The sequence below is a fragment of the Emys orbicularis genome, chromosome 10 (assembly GCF_028017835.1).
Source record: "Emys orbicularis isolate rEmyOrb1 chromosome 10, rEmyOrb1.hap1, whole genome shotgun sequence".
In the NCBI taxonomy this organism is placed as follows: Eukaryota; Metazoa; Chordata; order Testudines; family Emydidae; genus Emys; species Emys orbicularis.
The window spans coordinates 61,761,650-61,782,893 of NC_088692.1; the positions used below are offsets into that span (position 1 = coordinate 61,761,650).

A 21,244-nucleotide genomic window follows, 5' to 3' on the forward strand; every position below is an offset into this window, starting at 1 on the left:
CCATTCTTTTGAAATCTATCGCTTCTCAGTTGAAGAACTTGACATGCTGGTCTGGTTCTTTGTGTGACACCCCATAGTCTTTGTATGTACACACACATGCATTTTTGGTCTTGGACATTGTTGTTGTTTAGTTTCAAGAATATTGCAGCTGGGACTAAGACACAAATTGAAATACCCAGTAATGGAAATAATAGAATTGTATGTAGATAGGAAGAAAAAATAAACAAACCGTAAGATGGAATGAGTTTTAAATATAAACTAGCAAATAACTGTGGCCAGCTTTTAACATTTCATGCAAGTGTTTGAGTTTCAACTGTGTTGAATCTAAGCCCAGTAAATAGAATAATTCAAAGCTATTGTGAAAGGGAAATGACTAAATCTGGTTTATTGTATTTCTCTTGAAATATCATTTGATTGAAAAAATGACAGTTTAGTAACAAAGTTGCTTATTTTGGACAACTATTACCCCATTAACTCCACAAGCTCACAAATGTTTTCTTTCCTTGGATACTTCAGATTTTAATGTTATTGTAAATAATAATTACAATTTTAGTTATGACCATGGCATGAATATACTCATTTGTTTCTTGTTCTTACATTTCTATGGTGCTCATCACTGTAATATCAACATTGGGCCAGAGCTGGGTGAAATTCTTCTGACAAATAGCTTATTTGCCAAAAAATCCATTTTTTGGTCAACCCAAAATTATTCACAGATTTGATACGAATTCGTGAAATAGTTTTAGCCCCAAATTTTGGGGGGACTTTGATGGTGTGTGGCGAACTAAACAGGGTTGTGTGTTTTTTTTGTTTTGTTTTGTTTTTATTCAATAATTTTGTTTTTCGATTTTTGGATTCAGTTGGACCTGACTTTTTTTTTTTTTTTTTTTAATTCAGAACTGCCTATTAACCAACCCCCCCCAGCAGTATTCACCCAGCTCAACGTGGGACCTGATCCTACCAAGCCATTACTCATGATCCCCTGTAGCAGGATCTCTTGCATGACTTTTGGTGAGCAAGTACATAAGTCACTGCAGTAGTGCTATTCCACATGCTGCACAAAGTAGCTGAGGCAATTAGCATGCTTAGCCCCAATATGTTCACTGCCTGCTTCTGTCTATGGAATATGGGAAGGGCCAGGCAATCCACATGGTGATTGCTCAGAGGCATATTCACTAGTGACTTTTGCTGGTGAGGTCCCCCTCATGGCAAGACTTCTACTGGATAACAGGAGTTTTGACTGCACAGGACAGCTACAATTCCTCTACTATGTTGCAGAAAAGATGCCTCCTGTAATGTAGCTTTTTGGATCTGAGCTTGGGACATCTTTATTAGTCTTTTAAAAGTAATTAATAAAGAAGAAAGTGATAATGATCTCACTGGAAATCATAATATAACACCCCTGTTCTTTATTGCAATAGATGTGTCCTGAAAGCAGCAGAAATATCAGAGAGGTACAGTGTGCATCATACAACAACAAACCATTTATGGGTCGATTTTATGAGTGGGAACCTTTTGCAGAAGGTAAGAAGTCAAATCCATGTTATAGTTATTACATGTCCTGCATTTTGGAAAGGGAAACATCTTTAACCCAGGAAATATCAACAGGTTTTAACTGTCCTTAAACCCTGTTGACCTTCCTCTCTTCATCCACTGTAGGTATATGTGACTGATAAAATCCTAACACCAATATTTCCCAGTTACCTCCTTAGTTAGTACAACCAGAGGGGACTGTTTTTAACTTCTGTATCTTCTCTTCTGCTTTCTTACATTTGGGGGCTATGTCCTCAACTGGTGTAAACAGAGTGTCGCGCCATTTAAGTAAATGGAGCTAAACAATTTTACATCAGATTAGCATCTTGCCCAGGGTTCTTACACATCCTACTCGAGATTCTCTGAATAGTCATAATGCATTCTCTTCCTATGGACATCCTCAGCAGTTGGGGTGGTCAATAGCAGAGGATAACTGTGCTAGGAATTTGCCCAGCTGGGACTAGAACTGAACACCCTGGGATATAAAAGCATCAGCAGGTTACTAGTGGCTTGCCATCCCTAGTAGGAAGATGGTCCGGAGGTGAGGGGGGTTAGAACCCCTCTCTTCTAGAGACATTTTTGTTTTGAACTTTGAGGTTGAAATTATTTATTTATTCATCTTCGTGTAAGCAATGGTTGGGTCCCCCCCTCAGGCAAGATCTGTGATTATCGCTGTATAAATATTTATGGTGTATATAGAAATGTATTCTTCAAATATTTCTATGTGGGCTGAGAGGAGGCTAGTTCATGTTATGCTTTATTAACTTTGTCAAAAAGGCGGTGAAGTCATCAGTGGAACAAAGAGAACTCAAGCGCAGAGAAATATGTGCACTATCAGGGCAAGTTCCTCCCTGCTGACTGCTGGGTAAAAGGGCTGGAGAGGCCTAAAAAGCCTTGTATCTGGCTGCAGGAGGATTTCTCAGGTTGCAGAGACTGTGGAGACCAGCAGGCTGCTTCTGAGGTACCGCTCATACGATCTGGTGTAGGTGGTGTCTCAGGGTTTGGACTGCACCACTATGGAGTTTCTAGACAGTGCTGTTGGCCCATTATGCTCTAGCTTCTGGAGCAGCTCCGGATTACAAGGGAGCAAAGGAGACTTAAAGTCATCACTGTCCCCCGTCCCACTGGGCTGTGATTTCTGTGCTGCACCTCTGAGTGTAGCAGAGACGGTCACCCTGAACTTTGAAAGTGAGGATGTTAAGAAGAGTTTGTTGATCCATCCATTTTCCTCTTTTAGTATTTCTTTTAAATCTTTACCTCAGGCCCCTCATTCTGGCTGTTCTCAGCTATAGAGAGCCCTGTATTATTCCTGTCACTTGGATTGTGGTAGCACTGCAAAACATGCAGCAAAGAGATGGACCCTGCCCTGAGAAACTCACAATCTAGGGAAGAGAATGTATTTGGATGATTTAATTAGATTTTTTTTTCTTATTAGCTGTGCTCCCTGCTTCTTCAACTGCCCCTTCTTCAGCATAATGCAACACTCAGTAGTTGAAGTAACACATTTTGCCACAGCCACATTAACTTGAATAGATGCCTTTTTAGTAGCTAAATCTACTTTACTGGATACTCTGACCCTCTCTTTTGGTTAATGTCTGTAGGAATTTCTCTCCCTGCATCAGGCTTTTCAATCACAGTGGCAGGTTCCAATGGAGCTATCTATAATAGTCATTAATGCAAAGAGGTATTTTTACTTTCACACTCTGCCCCTTTAAAATCTGAAGTCAGCGTAGCCACAATGTTGCCTGTTTTGTGCATGTCTTCCATTTAGAGATCTTTTATGCTCTCTAGGTAAATCCTCTGGACTGAACCTACTAATTAGCTACTTGGGTATGTTTTACTTAATCCCAGGTTCAGCACTATGCTGTTGATGGAGTAGCATTGCTTTCCCTAATCCAAACAGGAAAAAAATTCCTAAGATTTTTCTTAGAATGTCATAAGGATTCTCTTTGCCACTTTGGGAGTCTTGTGTCTCCGAGCCAAAGATTTATTTATTTTTTTCTCCCTCCTCATCCAAAAATGTCTAGCAAATGGAGAGAGAGAGAAATTGTTTCATATTGATGTTTAATAATGTTTTAACTAATGATTTGTGTTTGTGCAGCACTGCAAATTGAGACTCACAAACATTCCTTAGTTAGTATAGGAAAATTAATCTACTAGCTAGCTACTAGATTGGATTATAAAAATCTCCTGAATAATAATAATAATAACAATAATTAATAATAATAAATACAGTGATGCCTTTTCAAATGCACCAATTTCTTCTTGGGTTGCAATTCTGCACCCCTCATGTTGAGTAGAACTTAGGTACATAAGAAGACCTACTGAAATGCTGCATAGTCTGAATTGGAAGATTGGGACCTTAATTTATAAAAGGCCTGTTTTTAAATGGAATTGGAGTAGGACAGAGTATGCTGAAATACATGTTCAGGGAATGGAATTCTTAAAGTGAGTGAAACACATTTGGAGGGCTAATTGTTTCTTTCCTCCATACTGAAGTCAGTTATATTTTAACAGAAGTCCTCTTCTTTCCCATTGTTCCCCACTACAACCTGCATTTGAAAAAAAATATGGTGCAATTAGGGAATGAGTCTTTACAACTTCTTGTCTGACCATTTCTAAGAACAAGTATTTTTAAAAGATATTTTGTTGCTGCTGTTAGCTTTGAAGAGGAGGTGGAATATTATTGATTTTTGTAAAAGCCCAGAGATGGTAAATTGTAACTCCTTTGAAGGTGAACATGTGGGCCTGCTGACATGGAATACAAATCAACCTGCCGTATGGTGGAGGCAGGAAGTAAGATTTCATTTCAGCGAGGGAGGTCCCAGCAAGCTGGCTCAGTGCAGGGCTCCTCTATTTCTATACAACTTCTCGAAGGGCACAACTTGGAAGAGGTTCTCATTGCTGGAAAAAATCTGTGGTTCACATATTTCTAATCACATTAGTCTTGCTTTTATATATATATATATATATATATATATATATATATATATATATATATATATATATATATATATATATATATATATATATATATATATATAAAATAAGGGAGCTGTCCTACTGGTAAAGGTTGCTTATCTACAATATCACCTGGTGAGACGGATAAAGTAAGTTTCAGCAAAAATATGTATATCCGTGCAAGTCTCTTGTAATGAAAATCACACTTGTTTCAATCTCTCCCTTTTTATTTGCTGAGTGTGAAATTGTAATTTTGTTGGAAGTCTTGCATAAAGTGATTTAGGAATCTAAGAATTTCGAAGTATTGACAGGCTCTAGTTGTTAGTGGTACTTGAATATAAGAGGAACTGCCCTTATTTAGCTGAAGCTTAACTCATAATCTTTTCATTTCTAAATTTTCATGGCTTAGCCCTGTAAAATACTGTAAGGAATGATTGTTTGATTATTTAAATAGGCGTGGCATTTTCCCAAACTTTCACTGCTTGAAGGTTATGTGACTTAAGCTGTCATTGACTGTAAGAACTTTCAGAGGTACTATACCTCCAGAAAGAGAATGCAATATATCAGCCACAGATCAGTGCGCTATATTGGTCATAGATGCAGTATGCTGGCCATAGAATAGTGTGGCTTATTTTTCTGAGCTATAACTTCTTGCTTGTTATCTGTTTGCCCAGGTAATGAATTACAAACATACTCACCGCGTACATCACAGATAGTCACTCTCTATATCAATACTGTTCTCCAGAACAGGGGAATCTGTCACAAAGACTGATTTGGGCAACTCCCCTCTCTCACATTTTAATCCTTCTATATGGATAATCACCACATGCAGAGCCATAAAACTCCTCCAGTTGATTGCACAATGGCAAAACCTCCATCTTGAAAGAGCAGAAGATTGAATTCTTCAGTCCTTCCTTGGCCTTTTCTTGGGGGGAAACTCCCATTATGGTCCAGGAGTGTTGCAAGAGTGCGAGGATTCCTTTTTTCCTGACCCAGGAATAGACACATGCCTCTTCTTGCCTTCTCTGGGCTGAGAAATAGCATCATTTCATCAACTGCTTTAGCTTAACAGGTGTAAGGAGAGGCATAGTTGACCTTGCCTACCCATACAGCTAAACTTGGGTCAACAGCAGGTCAGCTAAATGAGTTGCTGACACCTGATTGGTGAAATGGTGTTAACCGTTGGTTTATCCAAGGCTTCAGTCCTGGCTTTAACTCCAGCAGCGTGCTGCAATTAGTTATACTTCTGTATTTAAAAGCATCAACAGGGAAGTTTCTACAGTCGATATTGTGTTGTATTGTCTTAATTTAAATTCTGCCCTGTCTATGTGGTGGCACTGAGGGAAAGCCCAGAGAGCTGTACCCCTTTCACCCACCACATTGTGCAATCACGAAGAAGCAGGGCAAGGTACACTCCTAGCACGAGTGCTAAGAGGGAGGCCTCTCCACACAAGATGGCCCCAAAGGATCATGATACATAGGGGTTGCCAGGTGTCTGGTTTTCAACCGGGACACCCAGTTGAAAAGCGACCCTGGCGGCTCTGGTCAGCACCACTGACCGGGCCACTAAATGTCCGGTTGGCAGTGCAGCGGGGCTAAGGTCCCCTTCCTGCCCTGGCTCTGGCGGCTACTCAAAGCAGCTGGTATGTCCGGCTCCTAGGCGCAGGGGTTGCCACGGGGGCTCTGCACATTGTCCCTGCCCCGAACATCAGCTCCGCATCTCCCATAGGCTGGGAACCGTGGCCAATGGGAGCTGCGGGGATGGTGCCTGCAGGTGTGAGCAGTGCACAGAGACCCCTGGTCCCTCTGCCTAGGAGCTGGACATGCCAGCCACTTCTGGGACCTGCCTGAGGTAACTGCCACCTGGCCAGAGTCCAAACCCCCAAACCCCCACACTCCAATTCCCTGCCCCAGCCCTGAGCCCCCTCCCACACCCGTACCCCTTCCCACATCCCAACTCCCTGCCCCAGCCTTGAGACCCCTCTTGTACCCCAACCCCCTGCCTCCCAGAGCCCACACCCCACAAGTCCTCCTGCACCCCAACCCCTGGGTTGATCCCCCTCCCACACTCTGAACCCCTCAGCCCCACCCCTAAGCCCAGAGCCCCCTACTGCACCCCAAATGCCTCATCCCCAGCCCCACGCCCCCAGCCCCACCCCACACTCCCTCCTGAACCCCAACCCCCTGCCCCAGCCCTGAGCTCTCTCCTGCACCCTGAACCCCTCATCCCTGGTCCCACCCTGGAGCCCTCCCACCCTCCCACACCCAACCCACCTGCCCCAGCCTAGAGCCCCCCCCACACCTAGATCCCCTAATTTCTGGCCCCACCCTGGAGCCCACATCCCCAGCCGGAGCCCTCACCCCATCCTAGACCCCAACCCCCTGCCCCAGCCTGGTGAAAGTGAGTGAGGGGGGGGAAAGTGGGGGAGAATGAGGGAGGGAGGGAGGGAGGGAGCGGGCAGTGGGGCCTTGGAGAAGAGGTGGGGCAGAGGTGGGGCCTTGGGGAAGGACCAGGGTAGGGGATGGGGCAAGGGTGTTTGGTTTTGTGCAATTAGAAAGTTGGCAACCCTAATGATACACAAGCTTAGGGGTCTGGCCCCATCTCCTTGTATGCATGCGACAATTGACAGCATACAGTAGGCAGTGTGTGTGCTGCTGCTCGGAGGAGGTGCTACTTAGACCACCTCCTCCGCACCCCCAGCCTCTTCCCCACAGCAGCCTTGTCTCTTCTGCTCTGAGCTAGCAGAGACAACTCAAGGGACTTTACACACAACCACCACCCTTTCTCTTTCCTTCCCCCACATTGCACAATCCCAATGAAGAAGGATTTGGGGGGGAGCATTTTGCCCCTAGTGTTTATGTTGGAGCAGTGAGAGCAGCTAAACCATGATTTACAGCCCAGCCTTGATGGTGGAGTTATGTATAATTAGTATTTTAAAAAAAATACACATTTTTTTATTTCTTCCTTGTTTAGATTGGTGCAGTTGCAGTTCTGAACTGTATTTTACATACTTCTGCTCCAACACAAACTTCTGTCTTTATTAAAAAAAAACATATTAAAGGGACTATAAACCCTGTCAATTTAGATTCTCTAATGAAAAATACAAGTTGATGTTGGAGGAACAATGGCATAAAATGGATTTAAGGCCAGGTTCTGGGAGAAAAGTCACATTGTGAAAAGGAAAAGGAATAAAAGGAGGAGTATAATAAAAACAGCAAACCATTTTAAAATTACCATAACAAATGTTCTTATTATTTAAATCAAATGTAATTGTAATCATGTTTGTTTTGGATTGGGGGGAAAGGTTCTTTAACCTAAAGAGAACCCCTAATATATTTTGATGGCTTATGAACAGGTAACTGAAGGTTCAAGAAGAAACAGAACTGCTAATTCCTTTAAAAATGTATGGGTTTATCTGACCACAATAGAATCTGTCAAGGCAGATGAACTATTGCTATTTTTTGGTGGGGAAGAGGGGTGGAATAGTTGAAGATTCCAGTTCATTATCAGAAAAGCTGTGCAGGTTTAAAGGTGAAATGAAGTGCTTTTTAAATCAATCAAAATCCTACCTCTATAGCAGAACACACAGGTTAATCGCACACATTCCAAATACACGTTGAAACACAAAGTTTGAAAATCAGTTCTTCCCTGATGCACCTGCCATGTACGGCCATTGGTTCACTTTCAGTTCCATTTGCTAATGATATATTAGTTGGTAAACCCCTGATAAAGCATCACCAGCACTGGTTTAGATGTGACTGATAATGCAGAGGAAACACAAAACCCTGAACTCAGGACTTGGCAGATAAGTTACGGGGGAAATGACTTTCAACTACTAGCCTTTTAAAATAGTCTGTGTTTTGAATTTGAAAGGCTAAACATACAGGGCTTATTTATGGCTTGTAAGAGAGTCATCTGTGCTAGGGAGGGGATTCAATGCACGTGAGGCTTCGGGAAGATGAGAATGTGTCTTTGAAAGGGCAAAGGTGCTGTGGGTACAGTGTGGGCGGCATTGCAGTCTGTGCTGGTTCAAGAAGTGTAACTGTTGTGGGAGTTATTCCAGCATTCTAATTAGGAGAGGTGGGAGAGATTGCTCTTGTGCCCCTCCCTGGCCACCCTGGCCTTGCTAAACCAGCATGGGGAGCCAGGGAAGGGCTTCCTCTCCCTCTGGTAGGGAACCTGTAAAGGGGGAGGCGTAACTGAGCCCTTATTGTGTTGAATGTTAAATCTTTAAGAATGTACCATTTTGGTTTTTTATACAAGTGTTGCAGTTTACAGGCAGATTTCCTGAAGAGCTCACACCTTACCAGCAAGACAGGTTGGGAGGCGTGATATTCCCAGCATGTTTGCTTCTGGTGGCTAGTTACACTTGACCTACAGTGTCCCGATTTTTAAAATAAGTATTTCCAATTTTGCAGACCAAAGCTTCAAAACTGGGACATTGTAGGTTAAGGAGAACTAGCCCACAAGGAAAAGCTTCAGAGACCAGCTTTCAGCAAAGTTTTTTTTTTTTTTTTTTTTTTTTTTTTTGACAAAACAGAGAATTTGCTTCTTTTTGAAATTTTTCTACTTTGGGGAGAAAAAAATCAAAACCTGAAAAGTTTTCCTGATTCCTGGAGCAGGGTTGCAGCATGGCTGGGAGTGAGCAACCTGAATGGAGGTTACTGCAACCTTGAAGCTGCAGTAGCGGCTTTAGAATAGTGCTGCTCCTGTTGCTTCCTGTTCTGTGGAATATTTCTTCCACCCTTGCATCCCTGGACATCTGTTGCCAAACCCAGCTGCTCAAGGAAGGGGACATTTACCTCCTGTGCTTTTAAATGCATATGGGCTCTAAACAAAATGAAATCTATTACTTGCTAAGGTGTGCAGCAGATACTGTACTTGGTGCAACTTTGGCATGTCATAAATGCTTCTTATTCCTCATGATCCAGAGTGATTTTAATAGCAAAAAATAGTCTTGGGATTTTATAATTCTGCTCTTCCAGACGGCTGCATTTATTTATACATATTTATTTTGCTGGATTTCTAATGAGAAGTTTCACTGTTTGTGATTCAACAAAGACAGCTTTAGTATAGCAGGTCATAAAATTAGTAAGTAGCACTCTGTAATAATGGCCTAGTTGAAGTAATCCATGGTGAATTGTATGGAAATCCTGCAGTGCACAAGTAAAGGAGCTCATCTTGATTAATACAATTATAACAAATCTAAAAGGGAATGAAATTGATCTTTTAAAAGTCTCTTTATCTGCGAGTGAGAGGTGTAAATAACATAGCAACAAGGTTTATCAGTTGGTACCAGACAAAGTCGATGGGAAATGGCAGGCCAAGAAACTGTGCATCCGGTTCATTGTAGAGGAAGTGTAGAGACAGGCCAAAGAAGCAGTGGTGGCATTACCTGTGGATCCATAATTAAATACAACAAGGGACTGGAGGGTGTTTAGAGGCAATATTGCCAGTTTAGAGCTGTTTAGAGCTGCTCTGCGGCTGGAACCGCAGAGCAGCTCTACTGGTGCTATCTCACATGTGGAGGATTCTGTCCCTTGGACACTTGTGGAGCGTTCATATGCAAGCTCATTTACTCAGACTTGTGCAAAGGAGAGGGTTTGGGCCTGAGAGGAAAGCATGTGAGCTCTACCACACTAAAAGGGATATAGCCCTTGGAGCCCCATTGAATAGATTTTATGGAGTATCCTTAGATCCGACCAATTAGCAAATTGAATCTGCCCAAGACTAGTGACCTCAGGACACTCCTTCCTGGAAATGCTGCAAGTTTGTTAAGTGCTTTCTGTCTTGAACTCCAATCAATCTGCACTCGAAAGCTTTGCTGCACAAGCCATTCTTAGCTGTATTAGCAACTCCAGTTAGTTAAATGACCAGCATCCCCATCGCTGAAACCCGCCTTGCTACTACTTTCTGTTACCACTTACCCTTCAGGATCACTGAGTCACTTGCTTCTACCTCTTTAATCTGGGAAGGGTCTGTGTAGTCATGCACAGGATGCTTACCCTCATACTCTGGTGCTTTTGAAAAATTTACTTATGTTCTATTTTCAAAAGTGGCATAGGCACTTAAGAACCTCTCCTTCAGAGCAACGGGGCTTAGGCTCTGAAGTGCCGAAGTCACTTTTGACAATTTGGACTGCTTCATTTGGTGCCTGATTGAAAGCCCATTAAAATCAAAGGCAAAGCATCCATTGACTTCAGTGGTGAAGAATCAGGGCTTTACACTGTAGGCTTAGCCTTATCTGAAGTATATTATAGTATTGTCCACTTTAAAGTAGTGGGAGCTCCCAGGATAATTTACACAAGTTTCCAAGTTTGAAGCAGGGATATGTTGTATATTGCAAACTGGCTGCATTTCCTATAGCTCCCCCTGACTTTTTAAAATCAGAAGGCCTAATGCTTCCTTTGGGTTGTCAAATGGTTGTATTGTCTATTACATTTGCCATGAAAATAATGCCTTTTAAAAATTTAAATATATATTTGCAGGTAGAACCCAGAACCTTTTATCCAAACCTCCCTGAACTGTGGAGACTGAGATAAGGGGAAGTTTATTTTATTTTGTTACAGAATGAAAACCTTCCGTACGCAGTCCATCTCTACTATCAGGATTGAAATATTGGCACTTTAATGTAAATGTACATATCTTGTGCTACTTACAAAGTTCTGTAATAGATCAGCACAGCCAAATCACCATATCATTTCTGACAAGGTTTCATGGCAACTTTTGCATTGCCTTACTCCTGTCAAAACAAAAGAAACAAAAAACCACCCCTGAATATAATTAACTTGCTTCTTGGAGTAAGATATCCTAGTAGTGCTGCCCCAAGTATCTGGCCTGTCTCTGCAATGCCAATATTCATTTAGGCACTTCAGAGAACATCATTGCCGTCTTTTAGACGATAGAAGCATCTGCACAGTGCAACAGCAAAATAAACCAAAATCAAACTATGCATTCAAATAACGTGAAGAGTGAATTAAAAAAGCAAAAGCGAAGATACACATTTAACGAAGAATATCAACTTTATCCTTTTGTGTCATGATACTGTAGAGGTTCACTAAGAGCGGATGCTGTAGATCTATGTACCCAAAATATTGCAATACAAAAGACAATGATGGACGAGTATTATCAATTCAGATTCGATTTTACTTAGTATTTAAAGAGACTTCAGATATCCAAGCTTGATTGGTATTTATTAATCAATAGTACGGCACATAATAGAAAGGCGTATACATTATAAGTCTGGAACTGAAGCTTGCAGCTGATAACAAATGACAGACTGATCACAGTGCTTTCTGATTCTGATTGCCTGTTTACAGTTTTTGAGGATGTCTGCAATTTTGGTTCCTAGTTGTTCCCTTGCTCTGATTCAAATACAGTATATCTTGTTTTTCAGTATATTTCCAGACGTTGTATTTCATAAACTTCCTAACTGCATAATTAACATCTGCTGCTGACTCGTTATTTTGTTGCTGGTACATTATATACTTTCCCATCTATTGCCATTAAAACATTGCTTGCTCAGTTAAAAGTCACTATATCTTTCTTCACAAGTTTAGCAAGCTTATATTTTTCCCTTTTTAGCCTCATCATAGAAGATTATTGGAGTCTGGTACATGAGCAAGCTATAGACCTTGTATAAGTCTGGTTCATGGGTCAACAGAAAGAGGACATAGTTTTAGCTTGATCTTTGAATTCCCAAGGTTTTGTAGATGGGCTTATTGTTTTTTAAATATATGGGGCCAAGATCCTCAGCTGGTGTAAATCATTGCTCCAATTTCCACAAGTTGAGGATCTGGCCCGCTGTGCTTTTGATTTGATCTCTCTACAGAAGATTTCTCTCTCTAGGGATTTCCTTTAATATTGTTTGTTTTCAGTCCATGTAGGTTTGCATGCATTGATTTTTCACTCTGAATTTTTTGTAAAATTGAACAAACTAACTCAAAATCTCAAAGTGAAATGTAGCTGAAATGGTTTAATTTTAACAAATCAGATGAAACAGCAAATTTTACGTGATCTTGATGCAGATTAGTCAAGTCTGCTCAAAACTGGGCCCTGTCTCAATTCAAAGCTTTGTTAATTTTAGTGAGGTTTTACATGCATCAACTCTCAGTTTTGATAAAAACAACGAGGAGTCCAGTGGCACCTTAAAGACTAACAGATTTATTTGGACATAAGCTTTCGTACCCACAAAAGCTTATGCCCAAATAAATCTGTTTGTCTTTAAGGTGCCACCGGACTCCTTGTTGTTGTTCTGGATCCAGGCTAACACGGCTACCCGTCTGATACTTAATATTGTCTCATTGTACTCCCCTGTCTGTCTGCATCAATCTGTTGTCTCTTACCTTATATGTAGATTATAAGATCTTTAGGGCAGGGATTGTTTTTTGTTGTTTTGTTTTTTTGTTCTGTGTTTGCACAGTGCCTGGGGTCCTGGTCCATGTCTAGGGCTCCTAGTTGCTATGGTAATACAAATAATAAATAATTGGAAATGAGAGATTTGCACCCAGAAGAGGAGTAGTATATGACTCATATATCATTAAATATGTCTCTAGAGGGTAAGCTACAAATGTGGCATCAGTTAGGTATGGGACAGGGTTATCATAAGAAACATACGATCCTGCCTCAGTGCATGAGGTGGAACTAGAGGACCTCTTGATGTCCCTTTCACCCCTACATTTCCTTGATTCTATGATATCTATGTCAAATTTTCAGCTGTGACTTCCCAGTTTTCTACTTACTCAAGTGTGTGGTCATCTGTTTTCCCTTCACAATCGGGTATTTGCATGTAGAGACCCAGCTACGCTCTTTGCATGAACAATTTTCCAGTACTTAACACTTGCTAATGTATTTTTTGAACCTGGTTTAAAGCCAGCTAAATCTTTGGCCCATAGAATTCTGTGTGGAGTAGTAAATCAGTAAATGTTCTGTGCTAACCCTGAATACTTTATTACTTGTTTAAATCAGCTTAGTATGTTGATTTTTTCCTCATTGCATGTTTGAAATGTGCATAAGTGATGTGTATATATATATATACCCATTATTACAAGCATTCCTTTGGCACCCATTTTCATGTGTGTGGGGGGTATCTGCATATATAATATCACCATAAATAAAATGACTTGTAGCATTTATCTTGAGTATTTGGAGATAAATGGTATCAGTTTTATCATCTTACGCCTTTTGGATTGGAGAATAGAACTTTAGCTTTTGATGGCTAGGAATTGGCTGTAGAATATTTTCAAGTCCTCATTTTGTCCATAAGCAAAATATAGTAAGGTAGGCCATGATGATGTATGTTTCCTGCACACCTGTGATTTCTTGGCTGGGAGAGTGCAAGCCCTCTGAGGCAAAGGTAATTTAGTCCAGGCTTATGAATTCTTGGCTTTTCCTGAACAGTGCCTGCCAGTTGTATTTGTGACTCAAGATTTGATATGTGAATTAGCATTCACTTAGTTCTTGGTGCAAAACTTTGACATTTTCATAGCGACTTTTTTCAAACAATAAAATAAGTCTTCCTCTCTATATTTTCCTTAGCAAATTATTTTTAGTTAGTGGACATGCAGATGTTTTGAATATATACACAGTATCTCCAGACATAATCCAGCTGTGCTGCAATTCCTTCAGCTGTAAGGTATTATATCCAATGGGCCAGCTGTTATAAATCTCCATTTCTCAAGGCAACGGACCTTCTCCCTACCCACTCTTTATCTCCACCTGTTAGAAGTCTTTTTGATTGCTTTCTTTCCATTTTTGGATTAGTTGTTGTTCTTAAAGCTTATGCTTTAATTGCATACACTGTTTTAAAAGCCATTTTTTTTGTTATCCCACATTACATGAACTACTGCAATCAGCCAGATTCATCAGAGATAACAAACAGAGAGCTTTGGGGGGATTGTAATGAACAGATGGTATTTCTATTCGTTAGTTACATGGTGGATACCACCCTTCTGCAGTTATACAAACCAGCACATAGATGACAACTCTATTTGAGATTTATGACGTTTCCTCTTAAGAAAGCAAATGGATGATTTTTTACAGAAATTTTTTGTTGCCTTTAGAGTCTGCATAGAAAGCAGCACTCTGGGTTCTCAGATCTCTTAGTTTCTCCCCTGAACTAGCTCACCACACAGAAGCATGCAAACCAAACATCAAAATCTGGCTATATATACATATACATTTTAAAAAAAAAGCTTCTAAACAACCATCCGGATGTCACTCCATTCATATGCTCTGTCATCCCATCCTATACTGTTGCTACAGCTCCACACATATTTTTGGTAGGCATCACAGTATATCGTAATAACTTGAGACTTAGAAAATAGTCCAGTGTGTATGGTTGCAAAAATATCATTCATAATATTTATTATGGAAAAATACAGCTTCAGATCTTCAGTTATTGCTGAAGTTATATACTAACCATAATGGAATAATCTTTCATTTTCCTGCTGAACTAGGATATTTTAAAATTTGGCTGTTCTTAACCCCAGGTAGTTCAATACCAAAGTAGCTCTAAAAACAAGTGCGGTTTAAACTGGTTATAGCATATTAATAGAAAACTGGAAAGGAGAAATGGTCTGTATCAAAAGATTTTCTAAAAGATATTCCTGAGTTTTTTAAAAGGGGGCTGTTAATGGGTTTAGGTGCTCAAGTCCCATTGAATTTCAGTGGAATATTGGCTCCTAACTCCTTTGAGCTACTTTGAAAATCACAGTCTACTAGAAAACTAGGTAACTGAGGCAGTGAAATGTCAGTGTTTTTTAAACTGCTGTACATGTATAGTAGTTACTTTTTTCAAATGAAACCTATTTTAAAACTGTTGAACTGTAAGAACAGAAAGCATTTAAATACAAACACAAAGTATGCTTATTTAATATCATGCCTGTTCTTTTTGCTTCATGGAATCTTAATTTGTGAATGGATCAAAGAGAAAGCAGATAGGAGTTGGCAGTTTTAAAACTGTGGCTATGTTAAAATATCTGAGGCATTTCTCAAATATGATCCTTAATCAATATTCCTGTTTCCTGGCCGTCGGTTATGTGGAGTTTGGACAGTTGTAAATATTCTGTGTATTACTGAAATATATAATCCCTTCTATAGGAGGCTTTAATAATAAATGCGCATGGAGACTTATATACTTTTCAACTGATTGCTTCAACATGGCAGCTTATCTTTCATGGTATTTGTCAAGCTGTCTGGAGTGGCTCATGACTGAGAGTACCAACCTCAGAGCAGGCTGTCAAGAAACAGGGCACGAATCCCTGTTGTGTGTTCTGTAATTACATTTCACCAACCAAGCATCAAGTGTGAACTTCTCAAGCACTGGAACAGCCTTAACATGGAGTCAGACAGTCCCCTTGGGCACTCCAGTCTATCTTTCCACCCAGGCAAGCCTGCCTTTGTGATAGATGGTCCCTTCTACCAAAAATCACAACAATACTCAATATTCCAAAGGACCAGATTAATTGTACTTCAGGTTTCAAATCACAGACACTTGTAGCTTGTAAGAAACTAAGGCCTGGTCTACACTACGATTTTAGGTCAAATTTAACAATGTTACCTCGATTTAAGCCTGGACCCGTCCACACGACGAAGCCCTTTTTTTCGACTTAAAGGGCTCTTTAAATCGATTTATTTAATCCACCTCCGATGAGGGGATTAGCGCTGAAACCGGCCTTTCCGGGTCGGATTTGGGGTAGTGGGGACGCAATTCGACGGTATTGGCCTCCGGGAGCTATCCCAGAGTGCTCCATTGTGACCGCTCTGGACAGCACTCTCAACTCAGATGCACTGGCCAGGTAGACAGGAAAAGGCCCGCGAAAATTTGAATTTCCTGTTTGCCCAGCGTGGTGGAGAGCCCAAGTGAACACGCAGAGCTCATCAGTACAGGTAACCATGATGGAGTCCCAGGATCGTAAAAGAGCTCCAGCATGGACCGAACGGGCGGTACGGGATCTGCTCGCCATATGGGGAGACGAATCTGTGCTAGCTGAACTCCGTAGCAGTAAACGAAATGCCAAAACATTAGAAAAAGTCTCAAAGGGCATGAAGGACAGAGGCCATAACAGGGACGCACAGCAGTGCCGCGTGAAAATTAAGGAGCTAAGGCAAGCCTACCACAAAACCACAGAGGCAAACGGAAGGTCCGGGGCAGAGCCGCAGACATGCCGCTTCTACGCTGAGCTGCATGCCATGCTAGGGGGTGCAGCCACCACTACCCCAACCCTGTGCTTTGACTCCATCAATGGAGAATCACGAAACACGGAAGCGGGTTTTGGGGACGAGGAAGATGATGATGAAGACATTGAAGATAGGTCACAGCAAGGAAGCGGAGAAACCGGTTTCCCCAACAGCCAGGATATGTTTTTCACCCTGGACCTGGAACCAGTAACCCCCGAACCCACCCAAGGCGTGCTCCCAGACCCTGAGGGCACACAAGGCACCTCTGGTGAGTGTACCTTTGTAAATATTATACATGGTTTAAAAGCAAGCGTGTTTAATGATTAATTTGCCCTGGCATTCGCGGCCAGTACAGCTACTGGAAAAGTCTGTTAATGTGTATGGGGATGGAGCGGAAATCCTCCAGGGACATCTCCAGAAAGCTCTCCTTGATGTACTCCCAAAGCCTTTGCAAAAGGTTTCTGGGGAGGGCTACCTTATTCCGTCCTCCATGGTAGGACACTTTACCACGCCAGGCCAGTAGCACGTAGTTTGGAATCCTTGCATAACAAAGCATGGCAGCGTATGGTCCCGGTGTTTGCTGGCATGCAGACAACATCCATTCCTTATCGCTCTTTGTTATCCTCAGGAGAGTGATATCATTCATGATCACCTGGTTGAAATAGGGTGATTTTATTAAGGGGACGTTCAGAGGTGCCCGTTCCTGCTCTGCTGAACAGAAATGTTCCCCGCTGTTAGTGATCATCCCAGAGAATTGGGTGTGGGGGGGAGAGGAGGGGGGTTAGTTGGGTTTGTGCTGCACGTTAACCCGGAAACCGCAGCCCCTCCTTTTAAATTGCAAACCCATTTTAAATGGCCAACCCAACGGCCGCTTGGTATGTGAAATGAGGGCGCTGCTGTTTGAAACCATTCCCACATGTTATGAAGGTGAAAAAAGCCAAAAGACTGTGGCTTACCATGGCTGCTTGCAAGCCGAATTCTGTTGCCTGGCACTGCATGAGTGATCTCTCACACCAAACTGGCAGACACTCAATATAAGAGGAAAAATGCGACCTTGTAACGAAAGCACATGTGCTGTGTAATGTGAACAGCAAGATTTAACGTGAAAGAGTGTACCCAATGTTCTCTAAAATGTGTCTTTTTAACTACCACCTCTCCCTTCTCCTCCACCAGCTGCAAATGTTTCTCCTTCGCAGAGGCTAGTGAAGATTAGAAGGCGAAAAAGGCGCACTCAGGATGACATGTTCTCGGAGCTCCTCATCAAGGAGAAACAAACATAACTTTCACACCGTAACCTGGCCAGTCATGAAACTGGTTTTCTAAGCTTCTCTGATGCACACCGCGCCCTGCTGTGCTCTTCTAACTGCCCTGGTGTCTGGCTGCGCGTAATCAGCGGCCAGGCGATTTGCCTCAACCTCCCACCCCGCCATAAATGTCTCCCCCTTACTCTCACAGATATTGTGGAGCGCACAGCAAGCAGTAATAACAATGGGAATATTGGTTTCGCTGAGGTCTATCCGAGTCAGTAAACTGCGCCAGCGCACTTTTAAACATCGAAATGCACATTCTACCACCATTCTGCACTTGCTCAGCCTATAGTTGAACAGGTCCTGACTACTGTCCAGGCTGCCTGTGTATGGCTTCATGAGCCATGGTATTAAGGGGTAGGCTGGGTCCCCAAGCATAACTATAGGCATTTCAACATCCCCAACGGTTATTTTCTGGTCTGGGAAAAAAGTCCCTTCCTGCAGCTTTTGAAACAGACCAGAGTTCCTGAAGACGCGAGCATCATGTACCTTTCCCGGCCATCCCACATTGATGTTAGTGAAACGTCCCTTGTGATCCACCAGTGCTTGCAGCAGCATTGAAAAGTACCCCTTGCGGTTTATGTACTCGGTGGCTTGGTGCTCCAGTGCCAAGATAGGGATATGGGTTCCGTCTATCCCCCCACCACAGTTAGGGAATCCCATTGCAGCAAAGCCATCCACTATGACCTGCACGTTTCCCAGAGTCACTACCCTTGAAACCAGCAGCTCTTTGATTGCGTTGGCTACTTGGATCACAGCAGCCCGCACGGTAGATTTACCTACTCCAAATTGATTCCCGACTGACCGGTAGCTGTCTGGCGTTGCAAGCTTCCATAGGGCTATCGCCACTCGCTTCTCAACTGTGAGGACTGCTCTCATCTTGGTATTCTGGCACTTCAGGGCAGGGGAAAGCAAGTCACAAAGTTCTATGAAAGTGCCCTTACACATGCGAAAGTTTCGCAGTCACTGGGAATCGTCCCACACCTGCAATACTATGCGGTCCCACCAGTCTGTGCTTGTTTCCCTGGCTCAGAATCTGCGTTCTACAGCATGAACCTGCCCCATTAACACCATGATTTGCACATTGCTGGGGCCTGTACTTTGTGAGAGGTCTATGTCCATGTCTATTTCCTCATCACTCTCGCCGCCGCGCCGCTGTCGCCTCCTCGCCTGGTTTTGCCTTGGCAGGTTCTGGTCCTGCATATACTCCAGGATAATGCACGTGGTGTTTAAAGTGCTCATAATTGCCACGGTGATCTGAGCGGGCTCCATGATCCCACTGCTATGGCGTCTGGGCTGAAAAAAGGCGCAAAACGATTGTCTGATGTTGCTTTCACGGCAGGGAGGGAGTGAGGGTGGGGCCTGACGACATGTACCCAGAATCACCCGCGACACTGTTTTTGCCCCATCAGGCATTGGGATCTCAACCCAGAATTCCAATGGGCGGCAGAGACTGCGGGAAACTGTGGGATAGCTACCACAGTGCAACGCTCCAGAAGTCGACTCTAGCCTCGGTACTGTGGACGCAGTCCGCCGACTTAATGCACTTAGAGCATTTTGTGTGGGGACACACACAATCAACCTTATAAAAACTATTTCTAAACAACCGACTTCTATAAATTCGACCTAATTTCTTAGTGTAGACAAACCCTAACTAAAGATTTATTAATTAGGAAAAGGAAATAAGAGTTATTTACAAGTTTAAAGCAGGTAAACATACACGCACACAGATGAGATACAGTCTTCGGTTCCAATAGATGATAGTAGCTGCTATAATATATAAGCTTTTTATGTCCTTTAGGGCTAATCCACACTAAACAGCTGGGGGCCCCTTGCTTATGCTTAGAAGTCTTCACCCCTCAGAGTTCAAGCAGCACAGGAATAACAATCCCACATAAAAGGGATTGTTATCCCCTTCCCCCAGCGTTCAAGTTGGGATGGGAGGAGCACTTGTGCATGTACCCTCTTCAAGAATGTGGGGGAAGCAATCAACAAAGTCTTTTGTCCACTGATGTTCCACAATGGCTTGTTTGGTGTCTATAAGCCTTCTTTTGTTGGGGAGGAGATAACACCTCTTGTGGTGAACTAGTATTTCACCCTTGGGCCTTGGCTACACTGGCAATTCACAGCGCTGCACTTGCTGCGCTCAGGGGTGTGAAAAAACACCCCCCCTGAGCGCAGCGAGTGCAGCGCTGTAAAGCGCCAGTGTAATCAGCGCCTGCAGCGCTGCACGCTCCCTCGCAGCACTGCAAGCTACTCCCCTCGGAGAGGTGGAGTACTTGCAGCGCTGCGAGAGAGCTCTCGCAGCGCTGGCGGCGCGACTACACTCGCAGCGCTGTGAATCCGCGAGTGTAGCCAAGGCCTTGGTAATGCATCTCCCCTGACTTGGGTGGGGGGTTTACAGTGTTAGCAAACATTTTTATAGTTATGGAGCAAACACTTAAATAAATCTTATAACATGGGATACAGATATTATAAGTAAGATTAATACATGAAGCATTCTACAAGCATTCCATAAAGTCTAAACCCTAAATGTTCTTATAACTAATTTATATTAACAATACTAATACAGAGGCGAGCCAGACTGGTTTCCTGCTATCCATTTGTGAGTGTTCATTGGGGCCCAGGGGACTTGATATGAGCTAGCACCTGGTCTGCCAGCATCACAGTTTTCTTCCTAAATTTTTTTTTTAAACAGCACTTTTACATCTTTTTTTGTCAGTACAGTGCCAGCATCTAGCACAATGGGGTCATGATCCATGATTGGGTCTCCTAGATTGCAATTCAAATAATGTATTCAGTTTTATTCAATGTTGCTTATTCAAACAAGCCATAATCCACTGTATAAAATCATATCTCTTCCTACCGTAGCAGGCCACTTACAGAAGGTAATCTAGTAAAGTGAGCAGACAATGAGTTATAGTGTGGAATGGAAAATTTCTCCCCCGATCCACATAACTCATTGCACCTCCCTTACAGATGCTACAAACTGTAGCCAAATACTTTGTGTGGTAATGAAGGTTATTAGAACAGAACGGAATGTGGATGAAAGGTCTGATTTTTTTCAAAAGCGCCTAGTGGGTTAGCAGCACAAATCCCAATAACTTTCACTTAAAGTCAAGATAGACTAAGGGAGTGTTAGAATAGATCATTCCTAATAAAGGTGATATCCAGTGACAGAGTATTAGAAACATTACCTGAAATGTAAAAACTAGGGATTTGTTTTGAAATTGTATTATTTCCAGTGATTAGTCAATGGTTT

General features: G+C 42.4%; 1 protein-coding gene across 1 annotated transcript in view; it reads left to right on the forward strand.

Moving 5' to 3' along the window:
• The window catches only part of THSD4 (thrombospondin type 1 domain containing 4), a 598,412-nt gene that overhangs the window by 94,356 nt on the left and 482,812 nt on the right, over positions 1 to 21,244 (forward strand). Inside the window, exon 5 of the mRNA XM_065412285.1 lies at positions 1,422 to 1,524. Within this exon, the coding sequence (XP_065268357.1) occupies positions 1,422 to 1,524 (103 nt within the window). The remainder of the gene's footprint in view (positions 1 to 1,421; positions 1,525 to 21,244) is intronic.